Source organism: Dermacentor andersoni, chromosome 11, assembly GCF_023375885.2.
Source record: "Dermacentor andersoni chromosome 11, qqDerAnde1_hic_scaffold, whole genome shotgun sequence".
Classification (NCBI taxonomy): Eukaryota; Metazoa; Arthropoda; class Arachnida; order Ixodida; family Ixodidae; genus Dermacentor; species Dermacentor andersoni.
The window spans coordinates 49,217,107-49,242,590 of record NC_092824.1 but is presented as its reverse complement, the minus strand read 5'-3'; the positions used below and the strand labels follow the sequence as shown (position 1 = coordinate 49,242,590).

Below are 25,484 nucleotides of genomic sequence, written 5' to 3'. Positions count from 1 at the left end.
AAAGAGCAGAATTGGACCTTGAAGAGTTAAGGAAAGGTGCACAAAGGATAAGTATATAGACAGTCAAATTTGTTACGTAAACGTGCAAGGTGGTCGCAGGCAGGAAAAGTGGCTGGAAATTCAAACGCAGCTGAATGACAAAGCTATTAGCATGTATGCCCTGACCGAAACGCATCGAGATTTGGAGCAGCCGCCTGTTACTGACAATTTCATATGGGAAGGCTGCAACAGAATGACTGGGTCAAGGAAAGGCATAGGTGTAGGCATGCTTATTAGGCGAGGTATGAAGTGGCAAAGGGTAAAAGAGACCTGTAAGGAGCATTTATGAATTAGCAGCACATGGGAAGGCAAAAAAACATGCCTTGGAGTAGCTTACCTATGAGCAGGTAGTAATAGCAGAGATAAAGTAAAGAATTGATCGATTGCATTAGAAGCAATATTAATAAGTTCAACAAATCAGACCAGGTGCTATTAGTAGGAGATATGAATGTGCACATGGAAGATTTAAACGGATATACTGGTTACAGCGGTGCTCTAGTGCTGGATCTATGTGATGAACAGAATGTTATGGTAGTTAACAGAGAGAATAAGTGTCGTGTACAGGTACTGTGGCAATGCAGAAATAGGCAGTCATGTATCGTAGTCAAGTATCCAACCAATACCACTCAGAATTTCTAAAAATTTTTGAAGAGCAAATAACAGAGATCGCAACAAACATAGAGAAGAAAGTGGAGGCTTTTCCTACAACAGTCGGGGCATATAAGGAACCGGTAGATGTTATGCAGCAGGAAATAAAACAGACACGGCAAAAAAATTGTTGGATTGGAAAAAGGGAACCACATCACTGGTGGAACAAGGAAATGAAGCAAGCTATAGAAGAGAGTAAACAGGTGTCTAGGAATCATCGAGAAGCCAAGAAGTTGGGATTACACGAAGAAGAGGTGATCCCTATGTGGAACAAATACCGAGAAATGAAAAGCATGGCGAGTGAGCTCATGGAAGAGAAAGTTATATGTGCAACTGAAAGTTGGGTGCATAATATTCGCAAAAGAGACAAAGGCACCCCAAAATGGTTCTGGAACCATATAAGAGCACTCGGAGCTCCAACTAAAAATTCAGAAATAGCTATGAGGGATGAACACTGTTAACATCTCTGAAGGAGACGGTGTAGTACATCGCATACATTATTAGGGATAGCTAAGGCCTGAAAGGAAGCTAGTTCAGACTCAAACAGACCCAGCAACAACAGAGAAGCCTGAAAGATCAAAATTTAGCATTGAAGGCTTTTACTGGAAAAGAGCAGAAGAAAATGTCCAGAATAGCATGGCAGCAAGATCCGATGAAATCCCAATACAGCTAATCAAAAACCTCTGTCAGAAGTGCAAGGCACTGCTATCTCGTGTTATTGAGCAAGTGATTAGAATGAAGAAAATTCCGGTTGGTTGGCGTGAAAGCAATATGAACCTCATCTACAAAGGTAAAGGTGATAAGGATAAGACAAGCTCGTACAGGCTAGTTACAGTAACGTCGGTGATATATAGAATGGCAATGCAAGCCATAAAATTAGAACTGTTGAAGTGGATGGAGAAAAAATGATGTACTTGGGGAACTACATAATGGGTTAGACCAAGCACATGCTTAGAGGATAGTATGTTTGTACTAACTCAGTGCTTAGAGATTTAAGTAGCTCAGAACAGACCTTTACCGGTTGCATTTCTAGATATTAAAGGAGCCTACGACAACGTAGACAGGGAATTGTTACGTGATATTCTTTAGTACGAAGGCATAGATTACGATTTTGTGGAGCTGCTGAAAGTACAAAATGTAATGAAGTGGTGGAAATTCATGAAGGACTGAAGCAAGAATGTCCTCTTTCTCTCCATTGTTGTTCATGCTTTATATTAAGGGCATAAAAAGACAACTGGAAAACAGCGAATTGGGGTTTGATTTATCCTGCATGCATAATGGACAAATGATACAACGGAATGTCCCCGGACTGATGTATGCAGACAATGTAGCTCTGCTAGCGGGCAATACAGCTGATTTACAGACACTTGAGAATTTCTGTGGCATGGCAGTGACAAATCTAGGCCTTAAGTTTAGCACAGTGAAGCCAGGAATTATGATGTTAAATGAAGAGAAGAGCAATTACGTGGCGTCAATTCAACAACGTCATACTCATAGTCAAGCATTATAAATACCTCGGCGTATGCATAAATGACTGAATGACTTACTCAAGCACCCACCAAGATAATCTGAAAATAAAGGGGAAGCGGAATGCAGCAGTAGTGAAACATAGAGCACTTTGGGACCACAATAAGTATGGGATGGTGCATAGAATCTGTAAAGGAGTAATGGTGCCATCGCTAACGTTCGGAAATGCCATTCCATGCTTAAAATTGGATATCTTGTCAGGGTTGGACGTTATCCAAAGGTCAGTAGGCCGGTTGGCTTTGGGAGCCCACGGTAAAATCACAAATGAGCCAGTGCAGGGTGACATGGGTTGGGCCTCTTTTGGAGTCAGAAAAGCGCAGAGAAAAATTCGTTTCGAAGGAAGAGTCAGGAACATGGATGAGAATACATGGGCAGCTAAAGTGCACAAGTAGCTGCACCTGAAAAGCGTGGATACAGAATGGAGGAAGAGGCCAAGAAAGTTGGCAGCCAAGAACAGGGTAATTGAAAGTGTAAATAGACAACCAGAAGTCATCAGAAAGAAAAACAGACAGCGAATTGGATGCAAAGAATGGGAAGAAAGAACTTGTAAGGGAAAATCTGCATGATAACACAAAGGGCAGTGCCTTGCTATTTGAAGCTCGAGCTAGTTGCCTAAGGACAAAAACATACCACTGCAAATATTTGCAACAAAATGGGGCATGTGTATGCTGCAGCAGAAATCCGGAGACCACTCAGTACATTCTAATGAAATGTGAAGGGATTCACCCAGTGCGACCTGTAGGTTACGTACACCTTCCAGAAGCGCTTGGATTTATAGTGGATGGAAGCATCAACCACTCGGCAGTCGAGAGAGGCAAGAGATGTGCTTAAGAGTATTGGCGGGAAAAAAAAAATCGGGAAAGGGATTGACACGACCGGATGCATTAGAGACATAGGTAGCGGTATAAGGAATATAAACGAGTTTTAAGGAAGAGAAAAAAGATTAGAGATGTATACAAAAATGCTAGAATGAAGAGCATGTATAGCACACCTGACTAACTCAAGCACGCCAGGTCATGATACGTCATTGCCCTGTTTCAACGAGGATGCCAATAAATCACCATCATGGAGTAAGTTTTGGGTGAAAGGAATCCAAAGCATGCTGGCTTACTTCAGCACTAGTGGGACCATCATGCAATAATAAGTCAATAAACTTAGTGTCTCTTGAGACGAGAGACTTCAGCATCTCAGAAAGAGTCGCATTGGTGCAGTTGAAGTAATGTTTTTAACATACGCATCCCATCGGGAATCATGTGGCAAGGTTAAACCTAAATATATCTAGACTCAGAAACCTGAGTTAGGGGCGTGTCATCAATAGTATAAGTTTTGTTTCTTTCTAGTTATTGTTAATGTTGCAGTTCTTTATACATCCTGAGCCACCTGCAACCCCTGATACCAAGTGGAGGCACACTTCAGAGCATTATTTAGGATTTTGTTATTGTTATTAGAATTGATCTTGTGGTACAAGATGCACTCATCCCCCCAAAAGAAGAGAAACTGATATACATGACATTTGGAAAGAAAATCATTTATGCATATAAGGAATAAAAAGTGGCCCAGGACATTGGCCCGGGACGCACAGGATGTCGAAGGGGCTAAACTGGAGGCATCATTATCAATTTGTACGAACTGTGAGTGGTTAGTGAGGTAGTTTTTCAATTCGTTCAACTATGAGACCATCTGCTAATATCAGCTGAAGTTTTTTGTTTAATTTTGTAGCTTCTTCTGTTGCACATAGTGAAAGGCCTTTGAAAAGTCTACTCTTATCTGATTTTCATTGTTTTTATCTTGAGATACGTCATGTGTTAGCTCTAGTAGCACTGTCAAAAGATTTCAGTGGAAAGAACTGTGAACATTGCATTGACATAGCCAATAACCGTGCGGCACTGACAATCTGCTGGCCTGGACGCAGAGTGGGCCGACATGATGACAGTATGATGGCGTTTGTTGGCGGTGCTCTGATTATTGAACTCGTTTGAAAAGCATTGGATCAACTATAACCTCTGGGTGTCGGTGGGTCCTAATGAGCGTGTGGGTGGCTGTCATACTTTACCGTATAAACAAAAAAAAGAAAAAGGTATCTCACGGATACTTATGGTACACATGAGTGACAGTAGGGCACCAGCTTTGTGCATCATCATTTAATGATTGTTTATCCAAGTCCACATGTACTCGTCTTTGAACGGTTACCCATCAGTTCTCTGCCTTTTCGTCTTTGTCTACCTCTGTGTCTCTGCCTACCTTTCTATCCATCTCTCTCCCCGCCCCTGCACTATTGGCGGCGAGGAGTTACGGAGTCGCCATCTATCGGAAGCGCCTCGCTGGCGTAGTATGAGGGATCACGTGGCGCGCTCCTCATAGGTTTTGCTGTCAGCGCTCACTGAAAACATCACGCGCGAGCTCTCCCGGACATTTCTGTAAGTACTTTCGAAACGAGAGAAGTTTCTTACTGTCTAAATAATAATCTTGGGCAAACTGAAAGCACACAATCGTTTACAAACGCTATCTCTTTACCGAATACGTACAGTGAACGCCACTGCGCGCGGTCGCCGCGATAGTCTCCCGAACCGGCTTCTTGCGTGAAAGGTAGGTAAACGCTGAGAGCAAACTATGTGAAATATGTTATTATAGTGTTTGTATAACTAAATGGAGCGTAATAGAACGAAGCCTCAATGCAGCGATCGCGCAGATTCGCAGCGACTGACTGCGCGTCTGTATGCTTGTCCGCGCACTGTTTCGCTTTCTCCGCGCGCGCGTTTTCGCACCGTGCCATGAGCTTTACGCCGCAGAATATGAGCATTTGACAGTATACAAGCAACCATTGTTGCGTGGGCGCTATCAGAGCTGTTCAAAAATAATTTCATTGTAGAGACTTCGACGCCTACGGGGACTGTGATGTGCCGTCGCGACGAATCAATCTTTTTTTTTCTTCTTCTAAATTCTTTGACCTCTCAATATTATTTCTCGAGTTGCGTCGCACTGTATGTTTATCGGTGTTCTCAGCGTGCAATTTCCCGCTGCTCCTTTTTTGTAATCCAGTGCATTAATTCATAACGCGAACATGACAATATACCATGTTTTTTTTTTAATGTGCTTCTTACCGCTGCCTTTCCACTCCAGTGATCTTGCCAGTATCTATAGCATCGACAAGTTCATAGACCAAACCGTCATGACATTAGTCAGGTAGCGGACTCGGGCGAGCGTCTCAGTGCGCGTTTTCGGAACATCGCAGACCGGGCGCCGTAGCAGAAATGTTCCTCGCGTTTATGCTTGCTGCATACCCGAGTTGTAGCCGATGACTGTTTGCCGGTTTTATGTTTCGCGAGCCAAGCTTCACGCAGCTTCTTGTCCTGCGGCTACGTGTGAATAAGGCTGACACCGGCCTCCGTTACGTGCTTCCGGCCCTGCGGCACCGAGCAGTAGCCTACCATGTTGCGCGCCTTCAAAGGCAGCCACTACCTATTGTAGTACTTTGAAGCGTTGTAAAGGAGACACTCGAAGCGGGAAAGTTTCGCCACTAAATGAGGACCGCAGCGTACGAGGGAATTTAAACTCGTTTTCAGCTCCCTTCGGCGCGCCCGAAGCAGCCGACGCGGCCGCTGTGTCCACGTGATCCCTCCTAGCACGTCACGCCGACGGTGGCGCCAACTTTTCCAGTGGTGGAGCTCGAGGCCAATACCTTTGTTTGCCTCTGTTTCGTGTTATACTGATACTGCAGTCAAGCCCAGCTGTGACACACAGGCTTGCGCACAAAAAATAGATGTATCGGGTAATTCATTCTACCCATACTTGCCGATAACAAAAATAAATGAACTTTTGTGATGTGTTCATTATATGCAAATAGGGGGGGGGGGAGGCAGAGCTGTTATCTCTGAAGGTCAAAAGAAGCAAAAAGAAATGTTTATTCAGAACAAAACTTCGCATAGTAGGCGCTAATTTTTGCTTGTGCCTTGCACTGTTTCCCAGCATTACTAAGGATGGCATTCTCAGTGCATGAGATTATGTTGGCATGCTCCAGTCTACACCCGTTTATGGCTTTAGTGCACTTTACGCACTTTATGCATTCATTTGATCCGGGCTTGTTATAGTCGGATTTAACTGTGCGGTGCTGGTACGCCAGTAAGGCAACAACACATTTGTAGCCAGTGCACCAAATGTGTGATTAATTATACTGCATTCTGACCAGCATATGTGGGAGTGAGCATCAAGTGCCATGATCAAAACAAACTGCACCATACTGTTGAAGGGACCGGACCGTTGCCTTGTTACAGGGACAAGCGCACTTCTGAGGTTCAAGAATCTATGCTGGTATATCTGTAAACTTTAGTTTTCTGTTGATCGGTCTGCTCCCAACCTGTTGCACACTCTTCCTTTCTCACACAACCTTTTACTTTTTCAAAGAGATTGAAGTAATGTGATGTCATACAGCCTTGTGGCAGCCTGCCGAGTGCTTATTGACATGGTGAATATTTCGTGTGCCACCCATGCCGGACTTGTCTGAAGGAGCAAGCACGCGCTTGCAGATGTCGATGTGGTAAAGCGAAAGGGTGCATGGGGGATATCTCCAACTGGGGCATGCCATTATCTGTAGAGGTGGCAATAGCTCTAAGTGGCTGCAGCATGTATAGTTATAATGCAAGGCATTTATATGATCATTCCTGGGATTTTGTCGTCTATCTGGTTAGCCTTTGTGACTAGTGTTGCCTATGTGTGTGTGCATGTGTGTGTGCAAGTTCTTTCCTCATTCTCTCTGTACTGATGTGTCAGGTGTTGTACTCCAGATGGCATTGGTTCCTGTGTGCGCTCTAGTCTAGGCCATCTGGGCTGGGGCTTCCCTTGCTTGCTCGTGGTTGACCAGTGGCTGTTTGTTCCCGATCACCTTTTGAATCGCTGCCTTCCTGTCACCACGCAGCTGATCCCGCTTTCTCGGGTCAACAGCACCAAGGATGATGGACACACCGTCGGCAGGGGGTGGTGCACCAAAAGAGCCCGCACAGCCGCGTGTGCTGAGCACAACGTGTCCCGATGAGGCTTGCTGTGCACGCCTCTTCTTTCCGTCCTACGACCAGAGTGTCGAGTGCCCCCAGTGCGGCCAGCGCCATGACCGGACAGCCCTGCGCGACGTCCAGGAGGTGTCCAACCCGGGCATCGCCTTCCACTCGCTCATCCGAAACATCCTCATTAGTGAGCATTTACATTCCTCGGATTTTGTGAGCTTGGGACGGGACAGCTTCGTTTGCGGTCATTTCAGAGTGGCCTTACACACACAAAAAGAAAATCTTGCGCCTTTAGGGGCTCATTTTGGGCACAAACAGTGTCTATCTTGTGTGCCTAGAGATCCTAGTAAGTAAAGATTTAGGAGCTCCTATATAAATCCATGGGAACAAGGAAATAGTTTTTCTTGGCAACTTTAGTACAGATTTTGATTAACTTACTGCATCGAAAAAAAAAAAAAATACTTGCACACCTGAATCATGCAGCATTTAACCCACAAAAGAAGAGAGAGAACCAAGGGGCCAAAGGAATAAGATGAGGGGGGCAGTCTAAGTAGAATAAGATGGAGAACTACATCCGTTAGTATTAAGTTGTGTGTTTCCTTTAGTTGCGTTGATAAGGAACGCTGTATAATTTGGCGCAGCCCATCAGGATGTGGGTTACATTCTTTGTCGGCGAGACCTTGTCGCAGCGCATTATCTTCACTGGCAAGCAAGTGCAAGATGAGCTGTCTGCATGTTGTGACCCCCACGTCAGCTCCTCTGACCTCATCGACGCAGTGCTCAAGGAAACGTCCACATGCCGTGAGGAACTTTGGAGACAGGATCAGTCAAGGTGAACCTGCAGCTATTGACAATAGAAGAGCTTGTTTTGGCACCCTTGTGCTGTGGTTCTCAGACAGAGCATATGTCAGCTGAGAAGGTGAGCCACGTTTTGCAAGTTTTTGAAGTGTAGCAGTGAGCGATGATGCAACAAAGTTGGCTTATGGCAGCACTAACCGAGTCCCTGAGGAATAGAAAATGAGTGCCGGATGTCGTTGAACCTGATGGATTTGAAGGAGGCTCCGAAGACCGACAACATTGGTTATGGTAATATGAGTGTGCTTCTGACAATCACAGATGGCTATCCGATGAAGAGAGAGTACAGAATGTGCAACCTTACGTTGGTGTCACTGCCAGAAAATGGTACGATCTGCAGATTCTGGATCAAAAGCCAACATATTGGGAGAAGTGGAAACACAGCCTCCTGGTGGCGTTGGCACTATGCTTCAGGCGCACACGTGGCTTTCTACTAGAGTACTGCCTTGAGAAGTGTCGTCTGTTGCACATGGCAGAGTTTGAACGCTCATCATTAGCCATGGTTACACTGGGGCTCTCTGTCAGTATTCGAAAGCAGGTCCAGCTGAAAGCCCCAGATGCAATAAGTGACTTTACGCAGTGTCTGGAAAATTTACCAGTGGAACCAGCACAGGAAAGTCATCCTTGGGGAGAAGAATTTCTTCTGGACAGCAAGGAGCTCGTAGAACCTCATTCGCATATATGATCAATCAAACTTGTAGGGAGCCTTGAGAACAACTTTTTGAAGTCTTTGAATCGCTGCTCGAATAGTCCTGGTAGCACTCCTTATGTTTCGATTGTCTGTAAACCTCGCACAGAACTGGGTAAAGACGACCGGCCTCTCGTGAAAGACTGCCACGAAACTGTGTACTTGGCATCTTCTAGCCTACTTCATGTCCCTGTCAAGATTGATGGTGTTGAGATGAACGCACTTGTGGACGGTGGAGTGTCTGTGTCCCTCGTCAAACAGAGCAAAATAGATAGCAATCGTCTCCACAGTGTGAGGACCCTACGTGTCTAGGGTTACGACGGGGCAGTAACCTCCCACAATGAGTGGGTGTCTATGGTGATTGAACATCAGACATTGTGTAAGGAGTGATGTGTTGGCAATAGCCGACGTCACCTATGACTTCCTTTTGTCTCGCCTTGACATGAAAAAGCTAAAGATAAACCTTTGTCGGGATGACAAGGTCTTCGTTGAAGAAAATACTGAACTGACGAAAAGCGCAGGGACACCAAGCCGTCTAAGGCGTCCACTGGGAAGAGGACATCAGAGCCAAGTATCCAGAGCTCGTATGCATAGAAGACTATCCTCCAGCAATGAACTCGCATGCAGTTCCCTTTGAACATGCAGACAGAACAGTGGTGCAGAAAGCCCCATATAGTATGTCATGAGAGAAAAAGGCTTGTTTGAAGAAGAGAGCTGCAAGCACTGTTGAATGTTGACATTATCTAACCATCACTTTCACTCTTTGCTTCGCCTATAACTATTGCTCCTAAAGATGGTGGGACTTTTCATCTTTGCACTGATTATAGTATTATAAATCACTAAACAGAGTTAATACCTTTTCCGATGCCGAAAATTGGTACTATTGTTGATGCTGCCACTGGTTTTCATGGTTCGACCATAGAGAAAGAAATTTAAACAAGAGTGGACGCTCCCATAGAGCCCAGCGGCCGAATTGACTGTAGCACACCAAGCGGATGGTATTAGCACCTTCCGGTTTCAGTTCTGGGCGCGCGCGTTTTGAACACCAGTTGGTACGCGTCGTGCCGGCTCCGCTGACCGGCGCGGCATTTATGTACCTTTTTTTTTTTGCTTCTGCTGAACCCCGCGTGGCCTTGGCGTGGAATCGTTTCATTATTTAGTAAAAATGATTGCGAATGACCTTTACAAGACTCCGCCAAATCTGTCAGGTGCAATTTTATAAACAAAATGCAAGACGTCTTCTGAAATGATGAAATGCTTATTTTGCTCTATATAAATGCTCGTTCCAGGCTTCTGCATGCATCCAAAGTTGTGGCACCAGGTAAGCAGCAGTCGTTGTCGTACGAAGCTCCACCGGATGCCGTCAGCTGAAAGTAAATTACAAGCGTGTATCATTTTGGTATATTGACCTAACAGGAGTATTGCATGTAGAGGCGAAACGTGCATAAGTGGTGAATGAGCGGCATTACAGATAAATTCACTTTTACATACATTTCGCAGCAAAGACTCCTCCCAAACAATGCCATAAAATTTGAAGAAAACATCCGATCTTCAAGCATCCTTCCCTTCCCGGGCATTATTTCCTGCACATTAAGAGCACAAATACACGGGTGACTGCACGTTTCCAAAACAACTTGGCCTCAGTCGACGCGATGGTACGCCAAGTACACAGAGGTGGCTACAACACAGGCTCAACCAGACCATGTTACACGCTCGCATAATGCCTTCTAGTCGCACTCAAGACAGATTTGTGGCTGCAAAGCCTGTTTTCAGTCACTCGGAATACATAAACGTCAAGTTCTTGAGCTCCGTGTTATCTTTTATGCGTCCTGCCACCACAAGCAACACTCCCGTGTCATCACTCTCGGCAATCGCTCGTCGCGTTTTCGACAAGCGTGAGTACTGAAGTAAGGTATATGTTGTTGCAGGGCTATAGAATGCGTCACAAACTTGCCCACTAAAATTCAGTACACGTAAAACTAACTCACTATGGCCGGCTTGCTTTTTTACTAGCAGCTTCACAACCCCAGGTGCGGTGAGCATGCTTCAAGATATCCCAAGAAGTTACCAAATGAATTACAATACTTTTTCGGGTCAGAGAATGCGTCACCAACGTCTACCAGTAAGATTCAGTACACGCGAAACTAACTGCGGCACACAGCCGAGCTGCTTTTCGCTAACTACGCCACTACGCCGAGCGCTGCCACTGTGCTTGAAAAGTACCTCAAAAAGTAGCGAAATTAGTTACAATAATGTCTGGGGTCAGAGAAAGCGCCAGAACTTTTCCCGGTAAGATTCAGTACACGCGAAACTGCGTCACACGGCCAAGGTTCTTTTCGTCACAAAGCCAGGTGCGGCGAGCGTGCCCAAAAACTACCGAAACAAGTTATAATTATGCTTGGGCTCATAGGAAGCGTCGCAAACATCTCCCAGTACGAGTAATTCACTCAAATTAACTAGGCTTGGACGACGGAGCTGTTTTTCGATAACTGCGTCACTATGTAGGTTCAGTTTTGTGCAGTAAGCCTAAATGTACTTGAAGTGCGTCGCAGACTGTCAAACAAAATTTGTCACCTAGGTGTAATCCAGTAGTGCAGCGGTGCCGTGTCGAAATGCAGATGGAACGCAAGAGAACACCGGGAGCCCAAAAAAAGGGCTACATCCAAAAGAGATGGGTCGCCGAGCACGTGAGCTTCACATGCGCAGCCGGCCTCGCTCCCTCCTGCGGCTTGTCTGGCGCATGACGTATGCACGTGTGTCTGGCATGCCGCTAGCTTGTTGCTAGGCAACGCAACAAAAATAAGTCGCAAAGTATAAGTTCATTTAATGCAAAATTTTTTCACTTTTAGTAGGAAAGAATAAAAAAAATAAAACGTCTGTAAGTTTATTTCACATTCTTTTTTTCTGATGCTTGCGTCAACTAACGGATGGAGTTGAAACTAGGCGTGACGTGTTTCCTGTTGCTAGTTTTGAAGAGTGTCCCCTCTTGTTGAACTTCTTTCTCTATTGTTCAACCTCTGCGGAGACCAAAAAGTACACTTGTGGTCAAATATATTCGACTGCCTTTCGGATAGAAGAATTCCCCAGTGTGGTTTCAGATCATGAATGACATCCTGTAACCACAATTGGGCAGCTTTTGCAATGCTTATATAGATGTCATCATCATTTTTTGGACGACAAAAGAACGTAAAAGTCAAATTTCCAAAGTTCTCCATGCCCTCAGCCTCACACATTTCAATATAAACTTCAAGAAAACTGTAATCTTCCAACAAAAAGTGGCAGTTTTAGGAAGGCCATGTGACGGCTGTACCCAAAGCACAAAGCAAGAATCCAAAATAAAAAAATTCGAAGTTGGTGAAGCTTTATGATGTACATTCCTTGTGTGTCTTCCTAGGCCTCTTTGGACACTTTAGGTCTTCGATAAGAGACTGTGCTGTCAAGACAGGATGCCTCACACGACTGGTACAGAATGACGTACCATTCTTGTCGAATGACGAGTGTGAAGGCGCCTACCATAAACTAGCAAGGCTTATGTCATCTGACCCTATTCTCCTCATTCCCGACTTTTCTCTGCCATTTGTGTTGACACTGATGCAACACATTTTGCAACTGGGGCAGTGCTCTATCAGAAACTCTCAAATGAACCTGACCACCAAAGGCATCATGTGGTGATATGCTACAGCTGTGCATTGAAGCCCGCAGAAGTGAACTACACCACCACTGAAGAAGTAGCACTGGCTGTCTTGAGAGCTGTTCAGTATTTCTGAATTTACTTAGAAGGAGGTAAATTCACACATTTTTGACTGACCATCAGGCATTGAGACACATTCTTCGTATGACACAACCATGAATATGCTTTGCAATGTGGATTAACTACCTGCAACTATTTGATTTCATCGTGACACTTGGAACAGATAAATTACATGAAGCTGTGGGAAGGCACAGAAGAAATGAAAGACATTGATGGAAAGTACCACGTGCCACTGACTATGATTCCGAAGATCCTTCACCTTTACCATGGTACTCCAGAGTCAGATGGTCATGATAGGTTTTGGTACATGGACAAGAAACTAAAAGTCGTTTATATGGCCAAGTATTTACTCGCCCAATCAGCTGCCCTTCTATAAAAGAAGACATTAGCAACTAGTATGTACTGACATGCCATGCATATCAAGTAAACAGTCAAGTTCAGGTGGGCATCATGATATTCCCGCAGCATTCATGAGTGCCCTTTAAAGGAATTCACTTTGATTTTGTGGAGCTAAAGAAAGCGGGCGAAGGTCTCAGGCAAACGCAAGCGTTTCTATTTTGCATAGACGGATGCGCCAGAATGATTACAGCGAAGGCAGGAAAGGAAGACACCGATAGCGTCATTACTCTTCTTCAAAATGGACATTTTAGACATACATAGTACAAAGACTGCAGTGTGTGACAATAAACCTGCCTTCTGTAGTGCTAAGCAAGTGAAGTGGACTCGAGATTACGGCGTAACTATCAAATTTTGCTTGCCCTACCACCCTGCTGCAAAAGGCCTTGTGGAGCCTGCCATCCATGATGTGAAGCAATTTATAAGGACGTACCCACAGTTTGCAAGGGGGTGGAAATCCTGCCTAGAGGCAGCATTTATGCTGTAAGGTGCCATAACCATTCATACACACGTGGCTCGGGGTGCAGCCCTCTTTTTGCCACCTCAGGATTCGCGCCGACACTTCCTGCTGATTACGAACTGGATATCCTGGGCAAACTTTCATCTTACCGAAACAACGAAAGGCGTGCAGGAGAAGGAAATCTACAAATAATGCACGAAGAGAAACTTGGGCGGGAGGCGCAACGACGAAATACCATACATAGAGGTTGATGACAAGGTCCTAATCAGAAAAGGCATTGGAGCTTCAAATGTGAAATTTGACAAGCCCTTTTCTGTGGTAAAGACTGCATCACAGCATAGCATATTGAAGACCATATGGTATCTGGAAGCCTCTGGTAAAGACGAGTGCACCTCCATCGAAAATGTTTACTTAACTACACCAGGAGGTGTGAACAGAGTGTCAGGAGGGTGAAGCATACTGCATTTAAGCGACGAAAGAACAGGAAGAACCAAGGGGACGAAGGAAGAAGATGAATGGGGCATTTTAAGTAGAATAATATAGTGAAATACCTCTGTCAGTATTAAGCTATGCATTTCCTTTTGTTGTGTTTCTAAGGAATGCTACAATGCCAATAACTGCACCCATAGGAGGTGCAGTTATTAGTTTGTAAACTGTACCTGTAGGAAATATTCCAAATGCATAGTGATCTGGCAACACTGACCACGGCCGCCATCTCGGAGTTGTAGCTGCAAAGCACCTGTATGGCCTGTATGTTGTGCGGCTCGGTGATTGTCGCCGTGATGCTGTTCAGGACTCTAAAATGCAACAGTCGCCTTCATATTCTATCAATTCGTGAACGAACTTCACTGTGCCCCCACGAATCAATGGAGCCATGCTTGCTGGTTTTTGTGCACTTGGATATCTGTCCAGGCAGCGTTATCAAAAGGTGTACTGCTTTGAAATTGAAACCTTTGCCGAGCCTCTTTTCCCAGTGATGTGCACTTTTAACATGAGCGAAGTGCCCCAAACAATTGCGCATACACTCTTGAATTTTTTACTGAAGCCTCTAAAACAACTTTGCATTACGTCACAGCCCCCTAGATTCAGTCTCATGGGAAAAATCGGAGCACCGGTACTGTTGATACTCACACAAACTGCCATCTTCAAGATACGTGCAGTAGTTCTTGTACCATCCGCGATGTTCATGGCGCACATGTGAAACAGTGCAATAGTTAAGCTGGGAACATGTGTTCACATTGCATGTGCCATTGCAGTATTTGATTTTCTTGTGTAGGACATCAGGAAAAAAAAAAAAGGGGGAGGGCACTCGAAGAAAAGCAGTGTGCTTGGAGCTTCAAGCAAGACTCTTACTTGGCTATTTGCCCTCCCCCAACACCCCTAAAAAATTCTTTAAGGTACTTTCTTTGAATTGTGTGTTGTAATGCACCAGTAGCCTTACATGAAGGTTACGCTGTAGACAACTGAGGATGTAGTTAGCTTCATTAGTTAAGCTCCACCATCTTGCAGGCAACCTTGTGCCCAAGCATGGTGAGGACACCATCAAAGTGCGTGGTCTGTCCAACTACCACTGCAAGCTTGTCTCGCCGCTGCTCACCACGTATGGCATGGATAAGCAGACGGGCAAGGCCCGGCTCCTGTCGGAGATGGGCGCGGGCGCCTACTTCGACTGCAGCGTGCTGGCCATACGTGCCTTCCGCATTGACCCCGAGCTGGTGGACGTGGCAGGCTATGGCAAAGACGTGTCGGGGAGCCTGTCGTACCTGCGCGGCACCCTGGCCCTGGTGCGGGCCCACAATGACGGCGAGGACCGGCTGCTGCCGGTGCATGTGGACGGGGACGGCCACTGCCTGGTGCATGCCGTGTCGCGGGCCCTGGTTGGCCGGGAGCTCTTCTGGCACCCGCTACGCTGCCATCTCAAGCGTCACCTGGAGGAGCACCTCACCAAGTACAAGGTGCGTGTGTGTGTGTGTGTGTGTGTGTGTGTGTGTGTGTGCGTGTGCGTGCGTGTGTGTGTGTGTGTGTGTGTGTGTGTGCGTGCGTGCGTGAATGTTAGGTGTCACATATTAAAGCTATCATTAAGCCTGTCTGCACCAAGTGTTCTGTAGGTGGAAGTGGAGGTATATGTGTGTCCTGTGCTGAAATTTCTAACTCCATCCATATGTCTGAATGAGTTGAGGAAAACGAAGGGATGAAAACGAAACGTTTGGCTTGCGTCACACATGAGAAGCCACATGCCAGAAGGTGTTCGGAGGAAGTCTGCCAGTGTGGCAGAGGTGTGGTAACAGAGATTATGATGTTTAGGATCTGAGCGTCGTGGCCCACTGAGTTTCTGGTCCAATGTCACTTCAGGCTCTCCACACCTGTACACATTGAGCTTCTCCTGTAGCCTGCAGTTGGCAAATGCCTTCCATCGTGGGCTGACCCTGTGTCTTCAGTGTTGGGCCTGAGCCCTGGGTGGTTAACGTTCAGTTATTGCCTTTTTGCACCAAATTTTGTGCTACACTGACATCCATCTGTCTCCACTGGCATCTGAGCCCATCTCGCAGTACCTGTGTGCAGTCGACCGATCCTTTAACAGTACTGCGCAAGCGGTGACTGGCTGGCCAGCCAGTGCCTTCTAACTCCGTGTAGCAACGAGACCGCCAAGAGTATAGTGCATGTGCACCAAGTTCACTGGGAGCTGTCATCTCCGATAATGGTGGATCCACACGACGAACTAAATCCGTCTCTTCCGCGACGGACGGTGCATCATGTGACTATGTGTCACGGATTTGTGCCGTCCGCACGTTGTCCGTGACCCCCACGGACGGACAATACCGAGCTATTTTTCGCATCTGGATTCTGGGGTTCGAATGCTGCGGATTTAGCCGAGCATGCTCTACAGTCTGGCAACAAGCGCGGCTTTGGGATCTTTCTGAAACAGCTTCATCCCTGTTGACACCATTCGTGTCTGCGCGCGCGACTCGGGCAAGAGCGACTGCAGTGAACTTGAGCGACGAGGCAAATTTCTTCTTCTTGCATATCGTGGAGCAGTTCCCCGCGTTGTGGGATATGACTACCACCGATTACGCGGACACGAGAGGGAAAGAGACGATTTGGCAGCAACTGAAGAAACGGCTCTCTTGTCACTCGACACAGCCTCCGGTATTCCTCAATGTCACTGACCAACAGCTCTCGGTACAAATGTTTTTGTATACCGAGATGCTTGTTGGCGATATAGTCCTTTTGCCAACAAGACCTCTTTCGATATACCAAGTACTCGTCATGATCCAATTCGGACAAAGCAGCCATTGCGGCCAACCGTTGTTTCCTTTCGGTCTCCATCTTCATTCAGAGTGAAAAACATGTATGAAAGTCTTTATTACACTGATGACGCCATCTAGAGTGAGTAGGAACTAGCAAACATGTGGAACTTATGGCCACTGAAATCCGCCCGGGCCACCTCAGCATCTTAGAGGCCATGTTCAGCCAATTAGCCACTCTAAGCCTACACGCCGAGAATCTGAGTATGGCTTTCGGAAACTGTGCCCACTAATCACGAATACCTTGCTGTCGAAGCTTCTGGACACCAATATAAACCAAATAGAAGCCTCAGTTTGAAAGTTACAGGCCACACAGTGGACGACGACAACTTGGCAGGTTCGAGGCGGACAGCAGTCACTTTGGGCGGTGCCGTCATCTTTATTTTTAGTAGTAGAAAGCAAAAATGGCTGCCCACTATTGATGGCTTGAAACGCCGCTTTCAAGACCTTCCACACTGCTCACGGGCACTCTGCACCATCGGACGTGAAGGAGGAGAACTATATTCTTGTTTTCTAAGCAGTTTGCTTTTCCCCTGCCAGGCGTTAATTGCGAAGTTATGCGATTGTCAAAGTAGAAAACAAAAATGACCGCCTCGGGGGGCGGCGCGCGTGCTTAGAAATATTGCAGATCTCCTGATTACGTTGCGTCTGTGGCTGATTTTATCGATGCATCAAGCAGCAGCAAGTCTGAGGAGGCTGCCTTTTCGTTGGACTTCAACCCCAAGAGCAACGACGACACAAACCAGCCCGGAACATTGGCGGCCACAGCCCGGCATGCCGAACTGTAGTGCTTGCAGTTAAATTTTTGCAATGGAATACCTGTTCAACTGAAATTTTTTTTATTTTTTCGGACATAGTGCCTATTAGACGGCAATACATTTTGTATGCCTCATAATTTGTCACATTTTTTTTAGATACAAGCGTGTCTTTATAAACATTGCAATTCTATCCCACAATCTGGATTCTGGCAATTTATATCTTTTTTATGACATACATCATGTTAATAAAACTTTTATGCATGAAAAGTGTATTCATTCTGCTTCTTTTTTAAGTATTACATAAAATACTGACTGCAGTAGTTCCATCAGAAAAAAAATCTGATGTAACCTACAAAAAGCCCGTATTTTTCCCATGGAAGGGAAAGAGTTAAGGCACAGTTAATTAAGATAGAGTTAATTAAAGCACTTGAACCCGCGACCTTTGGTGGGAATCGTACCTACAACCCTTGGTGATAATTAGGAAAAAGTTAATTAAGACATAGTTAATTAATTTATACTTAATTAAGGCACTCATACCCGCGACCTTTGGTGGGAGAAAACAAGTAATAGGAAGTAACAACAACGCATCCAAGTGGAAATGTCAAGTAATGTAATGGACGTCTCGTTAGTGCTGTTGTGCCATGCTACTAGCACTACGTGGCGACTGCTGTTATGCCATGCTACGAGCACCACGTAGCGGCCACGAGGTGATGGGAGCTGCCATACTACATGCACCACGTGGTTACCACAATGTGCCGAGAGCCCCCACTTCTCCGTGACGAATCAAGAATTCGACACGGGAGGCGACTTCAAGGAATGCCCAGCCATCTCCGCGACGAATCAGGAATTCGACGTGGGCAAGGTCATCACCCTTCCTGCTGGCGACAGGTCACCCAAACCGGTTCTTGCCAACGAGGGGTCGCCGAAGAGATTTAAGGGAGAATCGGCCCATTGTGAAGACAGAGAGAGTCGCTTGCAGCCGCGCAGTTAGTCTGATGCGCTCCTACTGCTACCTGAACGCTATCATCCACAATCTGTAAATATTGTATAAAGCTTTTCCTTTCTTCTTTGTCTACGGAACGAATCCGTCTTATGTCCTCCACCCCGAAGTCAACAATACGCAGACTTTCGCCTTGATCCTCTTTAGCGTATGCTAAAGTCTGTCAACCTTTTACCTGCAAATACCATATTACTTTGCTGTGATGTTGGGTGCCAGAATGTGCAGAGCAAGGAGAGTACAGCATGGCATGGTTTTAAAATGTTTGGGGGACACAGTGGCCAGCCTCGTACTCCTTGATGTCACACAGGCTATGTTAAAGGGGTGGTCGTTGAGAGTGCCCTAGATGCAGTGACTTCAAAATGTAAATTTGGGTAAAATTGTGCGGAGAGCGCAGTTCTATATGTTATTTTTATTTTTTAAAAGCCATATTGACCTCTTTATTCTCAGTTACAATCATACACAGAACAGTTGTACGGCTATGTCATAGCCTCTTTAATCTCATCGAAGGTCAGACACACTCATGGACTTTTCTTAGGTGCACTGCTGTCGTCCCGTCTTTATATACGTTACGGCTATTCTCTTTCATTCCATCTTGCCCGTCAGGGTGGGCAGTGCACTCGAAACCATGGCAGAGCTTGTCACCCTATAGCGCTGCCGTCTACCATGCAGGAGCTGCTCAAGGACTTTGTGGACGACAAGGAGTGGCCAGCGATCATCGCTGAGTGCGATCCCGACTTCCTGCCACCCGAGGGGGAGCTGCTGGGGCTGCGCAACATCCACGTGTTCAGTCTGGCCAACGTGCTGCGGCGGCCCATCATTCTGCTCGACTCGCTGGCGGGCATGCAGAGCCCCGGCGACTATGCCGCCCTGTTCCTGCCCAGCCTGGTGGCACCTGAGCAGTGTCGCGGTGGGCCCCGCAACCGCCGCAACCCGCCCCTCTGCCTCTCCTGGAGCTCCTCAGGCCGGAACCACTACATTCCGCTGGTCGGCGTACGCATGGGTGAGCTTGGCGGCAAGTGCAGTTACCAACCGATCGTTTGGACTTGGTGGGGATTGGTCGAAAGAAAGTCCAAGTGTTCAGAAGTCGTGTCTTTGGGAACCAAGTGGATTGACTACACAAACCGAGAGGAGAAAGTCATGTCACTTTGCTGGATTCAACGAAATCATTCTCTAATGCACCATATCATGAGAAGCCAACATAAGGGAAATTACTTGTACTTACTAATTAAATTAAAGAAATTATAAATTAATGGCAATGAAAGTGGATGAAAAAACAACTTGCCGCAGGTGGGATCGTTCCCCACCTGCGGGAACGATCCCTGATGTCTTCGTTAGCTTCTCATGACACGATTAAAAAAAGATCAGGCCCCTCGGTTAACCACCTTTCTTCTCATTCTCTAATGCACCAGTCATATAGAGCACTTCCGATCGCAATCAAGCCCAGTCGTTATTAATCACAATTTAAATTGTTAATGTGGCACTGGTGTTAGAAACATGAAGATTGAAACATACATAAAATGTTACGCAATACATGCTGAGGTGTTCACAGATCACGAACCAAGATCAACCCCAGGCAGCAAAACAAAAGGACTACAATCACCCTACAGATTGAACGGCACAACTGCGCTAGTCAGTAAAAGTTTTTCTCGAGGCATAAAAAATCCTTTTTGTGCATATTGAACAAAGTCCTGCCACCACTTTTCTGTGTTGTTTGTACACTGATTCCCTACAATGCGTCCATACCCACTTGCCCAGCTAACCGTTCTTATATGAACAGAAATCTGAAAACCGGGTTTCTCATACCATGAACACTGCAGATGACAGTACAAAAAAGAGGCAGAACACATCTCGTCCTGCCGTTTAAGTTGTTCACCATGGTACAGCAGACTTTTGTGAATTCGACTCCGGATAATTTGATTTTTCGGTTAATTCGATCCTGACCAAAGGTCCCAGCTGGCACCCATACATTTCTATGGGACGAAACTTTCATAATTTTGATCCTTAAATTGAATCTTGCCGGATAATTTGACCTCCACTGCTCATCAATAACTCCTTGTACTGCCCTCGGCAGTCGAAAAATCCTGTTGGGAGAGCTACTGCAAGGGACCTAACCATTGCTGAAAGGGTCCAGAATCAGCTCTAACTTGATGCATGGGCGGCTGGCGAGGACCGGAGTTCATGCATTTCATCTTCGAAAGCATGTTTCATTTTCACATAGGGCACAAATAAATACAAGTGCAGGCATTAGCGCAATGCATTGTCAGCAAAAGCAATATCGAAATTGCTCACTCACCTTTGAACTCGGAGGGGTTTAGGGGCAGTATAATTTAAGTTTCTGGCTTTCTCCACTGTGTAGGAGACAAGCTTCCGCAGATCCCGCGGTCACTGCTGCCCAAGGCATGGGGTGTGCCGCACAGTCTGGTGGACTCGTACATCGACTTTGATGCCAACGGTTGCTGCGTAGTCGGTGGCGACCACCAGCTGTCCGAGGGCTACCTGATGCGCCTCACTGTGGCCATGGACGAGGTTTTCCAGCACAAACATGGCGTGCACCCAACTCTTGTTGCTGATGTTCACCACTATGTCTACAAACGGACAGGTAAGGGAGGGCTTTCATCCGGCCTTTGGCTTTGTTAGTGAATGTTGGTTGACTTTCTCCAAGCCTTCCTACCAATGGCAGCACCTTTAGCGGATTCTTTTCGATCTCTGTCTTCTCGCATTGCATGCTCTCATGTGCTCTGAGCCCTGTCGTCCGAACAGCTGTCGAGATGGACAGCATTTACGGTCACATGATCACAGCACAGTGTCACAGAATTGCTGCTGTTGGTGACGGTCCACTGTAATCCAGGCCACTGTATTCTGGCATTCTGACAAACACTGGGCGGCTGCCGTTTTACTCAAAGCTTTCGGGCGTTTTGGCTAGGCTTCAATGCATGATCAAACCTTTGTTGTAGTCACATGGTTTCACCTCAGTCATTTCGTCCTCTGATAGCAAGTTGCACATTCAGCTTGTGTATTTGTTCCCTGCCTCTGAGTCTGAGCAATGCTGGGTCTGCCCGACTCGGAAGACAAAGGCTACCAGTCAATGATGCCACTAGTTTTAGCACCCCGTGACCTTTGCTCTTTCAAAGCCTGGTTATGACAGCATAATTTTAATACACTTTGCGATGACATTGGCTTAAGCAATGATAGCTGATCTTTGAAGGTGGAAGGGGAGGGGCCCTTAGCCCCTTTCGTGCCTTAAGGCGAGCAGGGTTCATCCACGCGTTTCTGATAAAAATGGCCAAGGATAAGCTCAGCTTGTCAGTGGTACTTATAATTTTCTAGAAATGACATGGACAAGCTTAGTTTTGTCTCGGGGCTTAGTCATGCTTTTGATAGGTGGCAGTACACAATTCATGCGACAGCACTAGCAGAAGCCAATTTATTCCTTCTGAGGGGGTGAAACATGTTGGCAGCTGGGGTCACACGAAAAAGCATAAAAAGCTGCAACAGTATGGATGCAGGTAGCACTGAAACAGCAAAGATTGAAAAAGAATTTGGCCACTTTTGGTCAGACTTTGAATTACTAGCGTGGCATGGAAGGGGTTAATTTGCACACATATTTCTTTAGTGCTCTTCTACTTTCGAAGACAAAAGCAGGGTGGGTTAACTGTGACAGCTTTTGTTTGAGATTGGGGGGTATTTAATGTGTATGCAAGGTGTCTTTGGCTCCGTCAGGTTCTCCTTCTGTTTTTCGAAACGTGTGGAAGGTGGAGGAGGCCTCTTTCCAAGAAAATGTGGCATTTTTCTCTGGGTATGCACTCTAAAGTAAAATGTATGCCCTTTCAGGTTTATCCTGTCCTGTAACAGGCAATCATCACTAATCTTGTGGGCATTTGACATTGTCTACTTGTTACTTTGCTTTTAGGAATGGCATGCACGTCTGAGGATGCTGTACTTTTCGTAACAAAACAGGGAGTGTAGAGTGGTGGCTCAGTGGTGATGGCATTTGTGGTGTGTCTTGGCATGCCTTGGCTCTTAGCAACAAAGAACACAACATGCAGTAGGTTGAACATACAAAATGGGCATTTATTAGTTTTTCTATGCAGCAACACCAGCTAGCCAAAATGCATGCAAGGAATACCCTATTTACTTGATTCTTATGTGCACTTGGTTGTAACAACGCTCGATTTTTTCCATGGCCAGAAAGGGAAAGTGTGATGGACTTGATTTTAATGCTTGAAAAAAATGCGTGATACAATACCCTTAATTGTTCCATCACCAGATTTTCCTCATGAGAGAGAGAAGTAGCAATTTGTTCTCACGTGGAAATAGAAAAATTGTAGCATTTGAGCGACAATGTTTGTTGAGCCACACCATTTTGTTGGAGACGAAATGCATTTATGTAGTTAGATTTAGTTGCACATTAAAGAATTCCAGGTGTTCAAATTTATTCCGAGCTCTCCACTGGCAATTCCATCATACCCTGTTTTGTTTTGGGATGTTGAAGCCCATGAATCAATCACTCGGAGTGGTAAACAAAGTAAGTGCACACTAGATCGATGACAATTATTGTCATTTGACAAGGTAAACCTTCATAGGGTGTAAAATGTTTTTAAGTGTGTGTTGGCAGAACTTCCCTGGTACCAGCATTTCCCCTACGCTTCTTCTGCAGGTGTGGTGGGCATCCACCCTTCGCTGGTTGTGCGGGCAACGCAGAAGGCTCTGGCGGAGCGGCGCCTTTACCGCTGCCTGACGTGCAACGCAGTCTGCGAGCACCACGTGTCGCCCGAGTGGTTCCGGCCGGGGGGCCTGCTCTACACAACCCTGCAGGAGAGCGTCAAGACCCCGCTGCCTGAAAAGCTCTACACCTTTCGGCAGTACGGTGCGTGCTTCTTGGATGACGACTGGTTTGCTGTAGCCCGCCCGCGAAACCCTTAGGTGCAGACACATACAACGCTTGTGTGCGTCACCTGCTGTTGGGAAAGAGAAGGGGAACCGAAGAGAACCGAGGGGCCTGATTGTTGTTAATCGCGGCATGAATCCTGGGAAAGTGTAGGGGAACTTAGCGGAGGTTTTAATTGAAATGAAGAGATAATAAGAAGTAGGGTAATGAAAGTGGACGAATAGGCAACTTGCTGCAACCTCGTAGTGCGGTGTATCATCTGCTCTTGTCGTATTCTTGTGTGCTGTTTATTTTGTAGTCCAGGTGTGTAACAGCCAGCCTAAATTAGCTCTTCGTTGCAAAAGCCATGTAATGCGACCATCACCAGGTGTCGGCACTACGTTATTGATCATGAACTTTATGGTATTACTTCTGCTGGCGGCACTATTTTAGTCACAGCACCTTGAAGAGGCAGGAACTTCTGAAGCAAAGAGTACACATAGTTTTGAGCGAACTTATAGTCTCTTTGTCGCGCGCACAGCAATAATATGTGCTCAACTGTCTTTTGAGAGCATAGGTCGGTGACTGGATGAGTTTATTTACCAAGTTCAGAAGATAATGCAAGGTCCTCTTAATATGGTGATATTTGTTTTTGTTGAAATTGCAAAGGCTGTCGTGTCTTCGTAAACATGGCAGACAGTACAGATGAATGTACCTCAAACAGTAGACAGGACTGGAGGTGTACCAACTGGATAGATGTGCTTTTTGTGTGTCTCTGGGCATCGCTGCAGTGGCTGTGGTATCCTGCTGCTGAGCACAAGTTGGTGGTTACGATGCCCGATTCCGGCTGCAAAATGTTGACGGGGACAGAATGTGAAAACATTTGTTTACCCTGCTTTGGTTGCATGGAATTTCAGATGGTTAGAATTAATCCGCAGCCCTCCACTATGGCACTTCTCGTAGTCTATTAGCTCCTTTGGGATATGTTAAACATTTATCTGTGGTCTCAATACCTGGGCTATTTGCTGCATTGGACGGAAACCAAACTAGAGCAAAACCTTGTTCATATGTCCAGAAAAAAAAAAAAAAAGAAGAGTGAGAAAACTGCACTACTTGGTAATATGTACTATCCAAAGTCTACTAAAATATTTGGCAGACTCAACTGTAGTTGACATCTACGTAAGGCAAAGCGTTGCACTAATTGTTGCAGTACGATGCACCGACACTTGCTGAGCTGGTGGGGCCCGAGCTACCTTAGACCTACGTTGTTGTTGTGGCTTTGGCAAGCTTACGTATGCGCTCCTCAAATTCGGTCTGGGTGGCTTTGGGCGAGAAGTTTTCATGTGCCCAATCGGTGAGAATCATCGTGGCACATAAGCCAATGCGCATCAGGCTAATGGGGCTCCAGTGGCTGGAGACGCATTTTGTTGTTGTCCTATTGCATAGTGTTTTAAGATGGCAAAGGGAAACCAAAATGAGATCAAGCTGGTGGGCAGTGCCAGAATACGATGCCGCCGGCGTGAAACACGACACTTACTTGTACGTCCTGCAGCAAGGAATGGTGGCGCATGGTGGTTTCGCCTATTTTTCGTTAGTTTCGTTAGGGTTCGCATTACCTATGCCTTTCCTGTGCTACAGCCGCACAAGCTATATTGTGATCCTCGTTGACATTGATTTGTATGAAGCATTTTGAGCGCAAGTATAGCATAAAACAAACTACAGTTTAAAATGATGCGGCGCTTGATTCCTAGTCTGCTAGAAGAGCCTGTGTGACACTGGTATCGATTTCAACATTGTGTGTGAATTTGAAAGCTCCAACTGCTACTATTATTTATTGTTCACTGCCATAAGTATGTAAAACATGAAGAGCTTTTCATGCTTTCTACAGCACGTCAGGCAGCTACGAGTAAGCAACAAACAATCCTGTCAACGTTTCTGATGAGCACGAGATGCGCATCAGCTGGCAACGTGTAAATGTTTTAAACATTAACACTGCTTCTCGAATAAGTGTAGTGTACAGATGCGTAGTACCGACCTGCTATATTTACCCAATGAAAACATAACATATCGGAAAGGGAGGCGAATATGATAGCACACGAGTTCAAGTGGCCATCCGATCAGCCATCTTGCTTCATGTGTTTTGGCTACAATTTTACCATCCCACGTACCCTGTACAACTTTCTACCACGCATT

General features: G+C 45.9%; 1 protein-coding gene across 3 annotated transcripts in view; it reads left to right on the top strand.

Annotated features, from left to right (window-relative positions):
* The window catches only part of LOC126517969 (deubiquitinating protein VCPIP1-like), an 84,235-nt gene that overhangs the window by 24,485 nt on the left and 34,266 nt on the right, over positions 1–25,484 (top strand). For all 3 annotated transcript variants that reach the window (XM_055064423.2, XM_050167795.2, XM_050167794.3), the window contains exons 2-6: positions 7,127–7,398; positions 14,871–15,316; positions 19,094–19,424; positions 20,781–21,023; positions 23,082–23,291. In XM_055064423.2, the coding sequence (XP_054920398.1) occupies positions 7,161–7,398; positions 14,871–15,316; positions 19,094–19,424; positions 20,781–21,023; positions 23,082–23,291 (1,468 nt within the window). In that variant the 5' untranslated portion in view covers positions 7,127–7,160. The remainder of the gene's footprint in view (positions 1–7,126; positions 7,399–14,870; positions 15,317–19,093; positions 19,425–20,780; positions 21,024–23,081; positions 23,292–25,484) is intronic.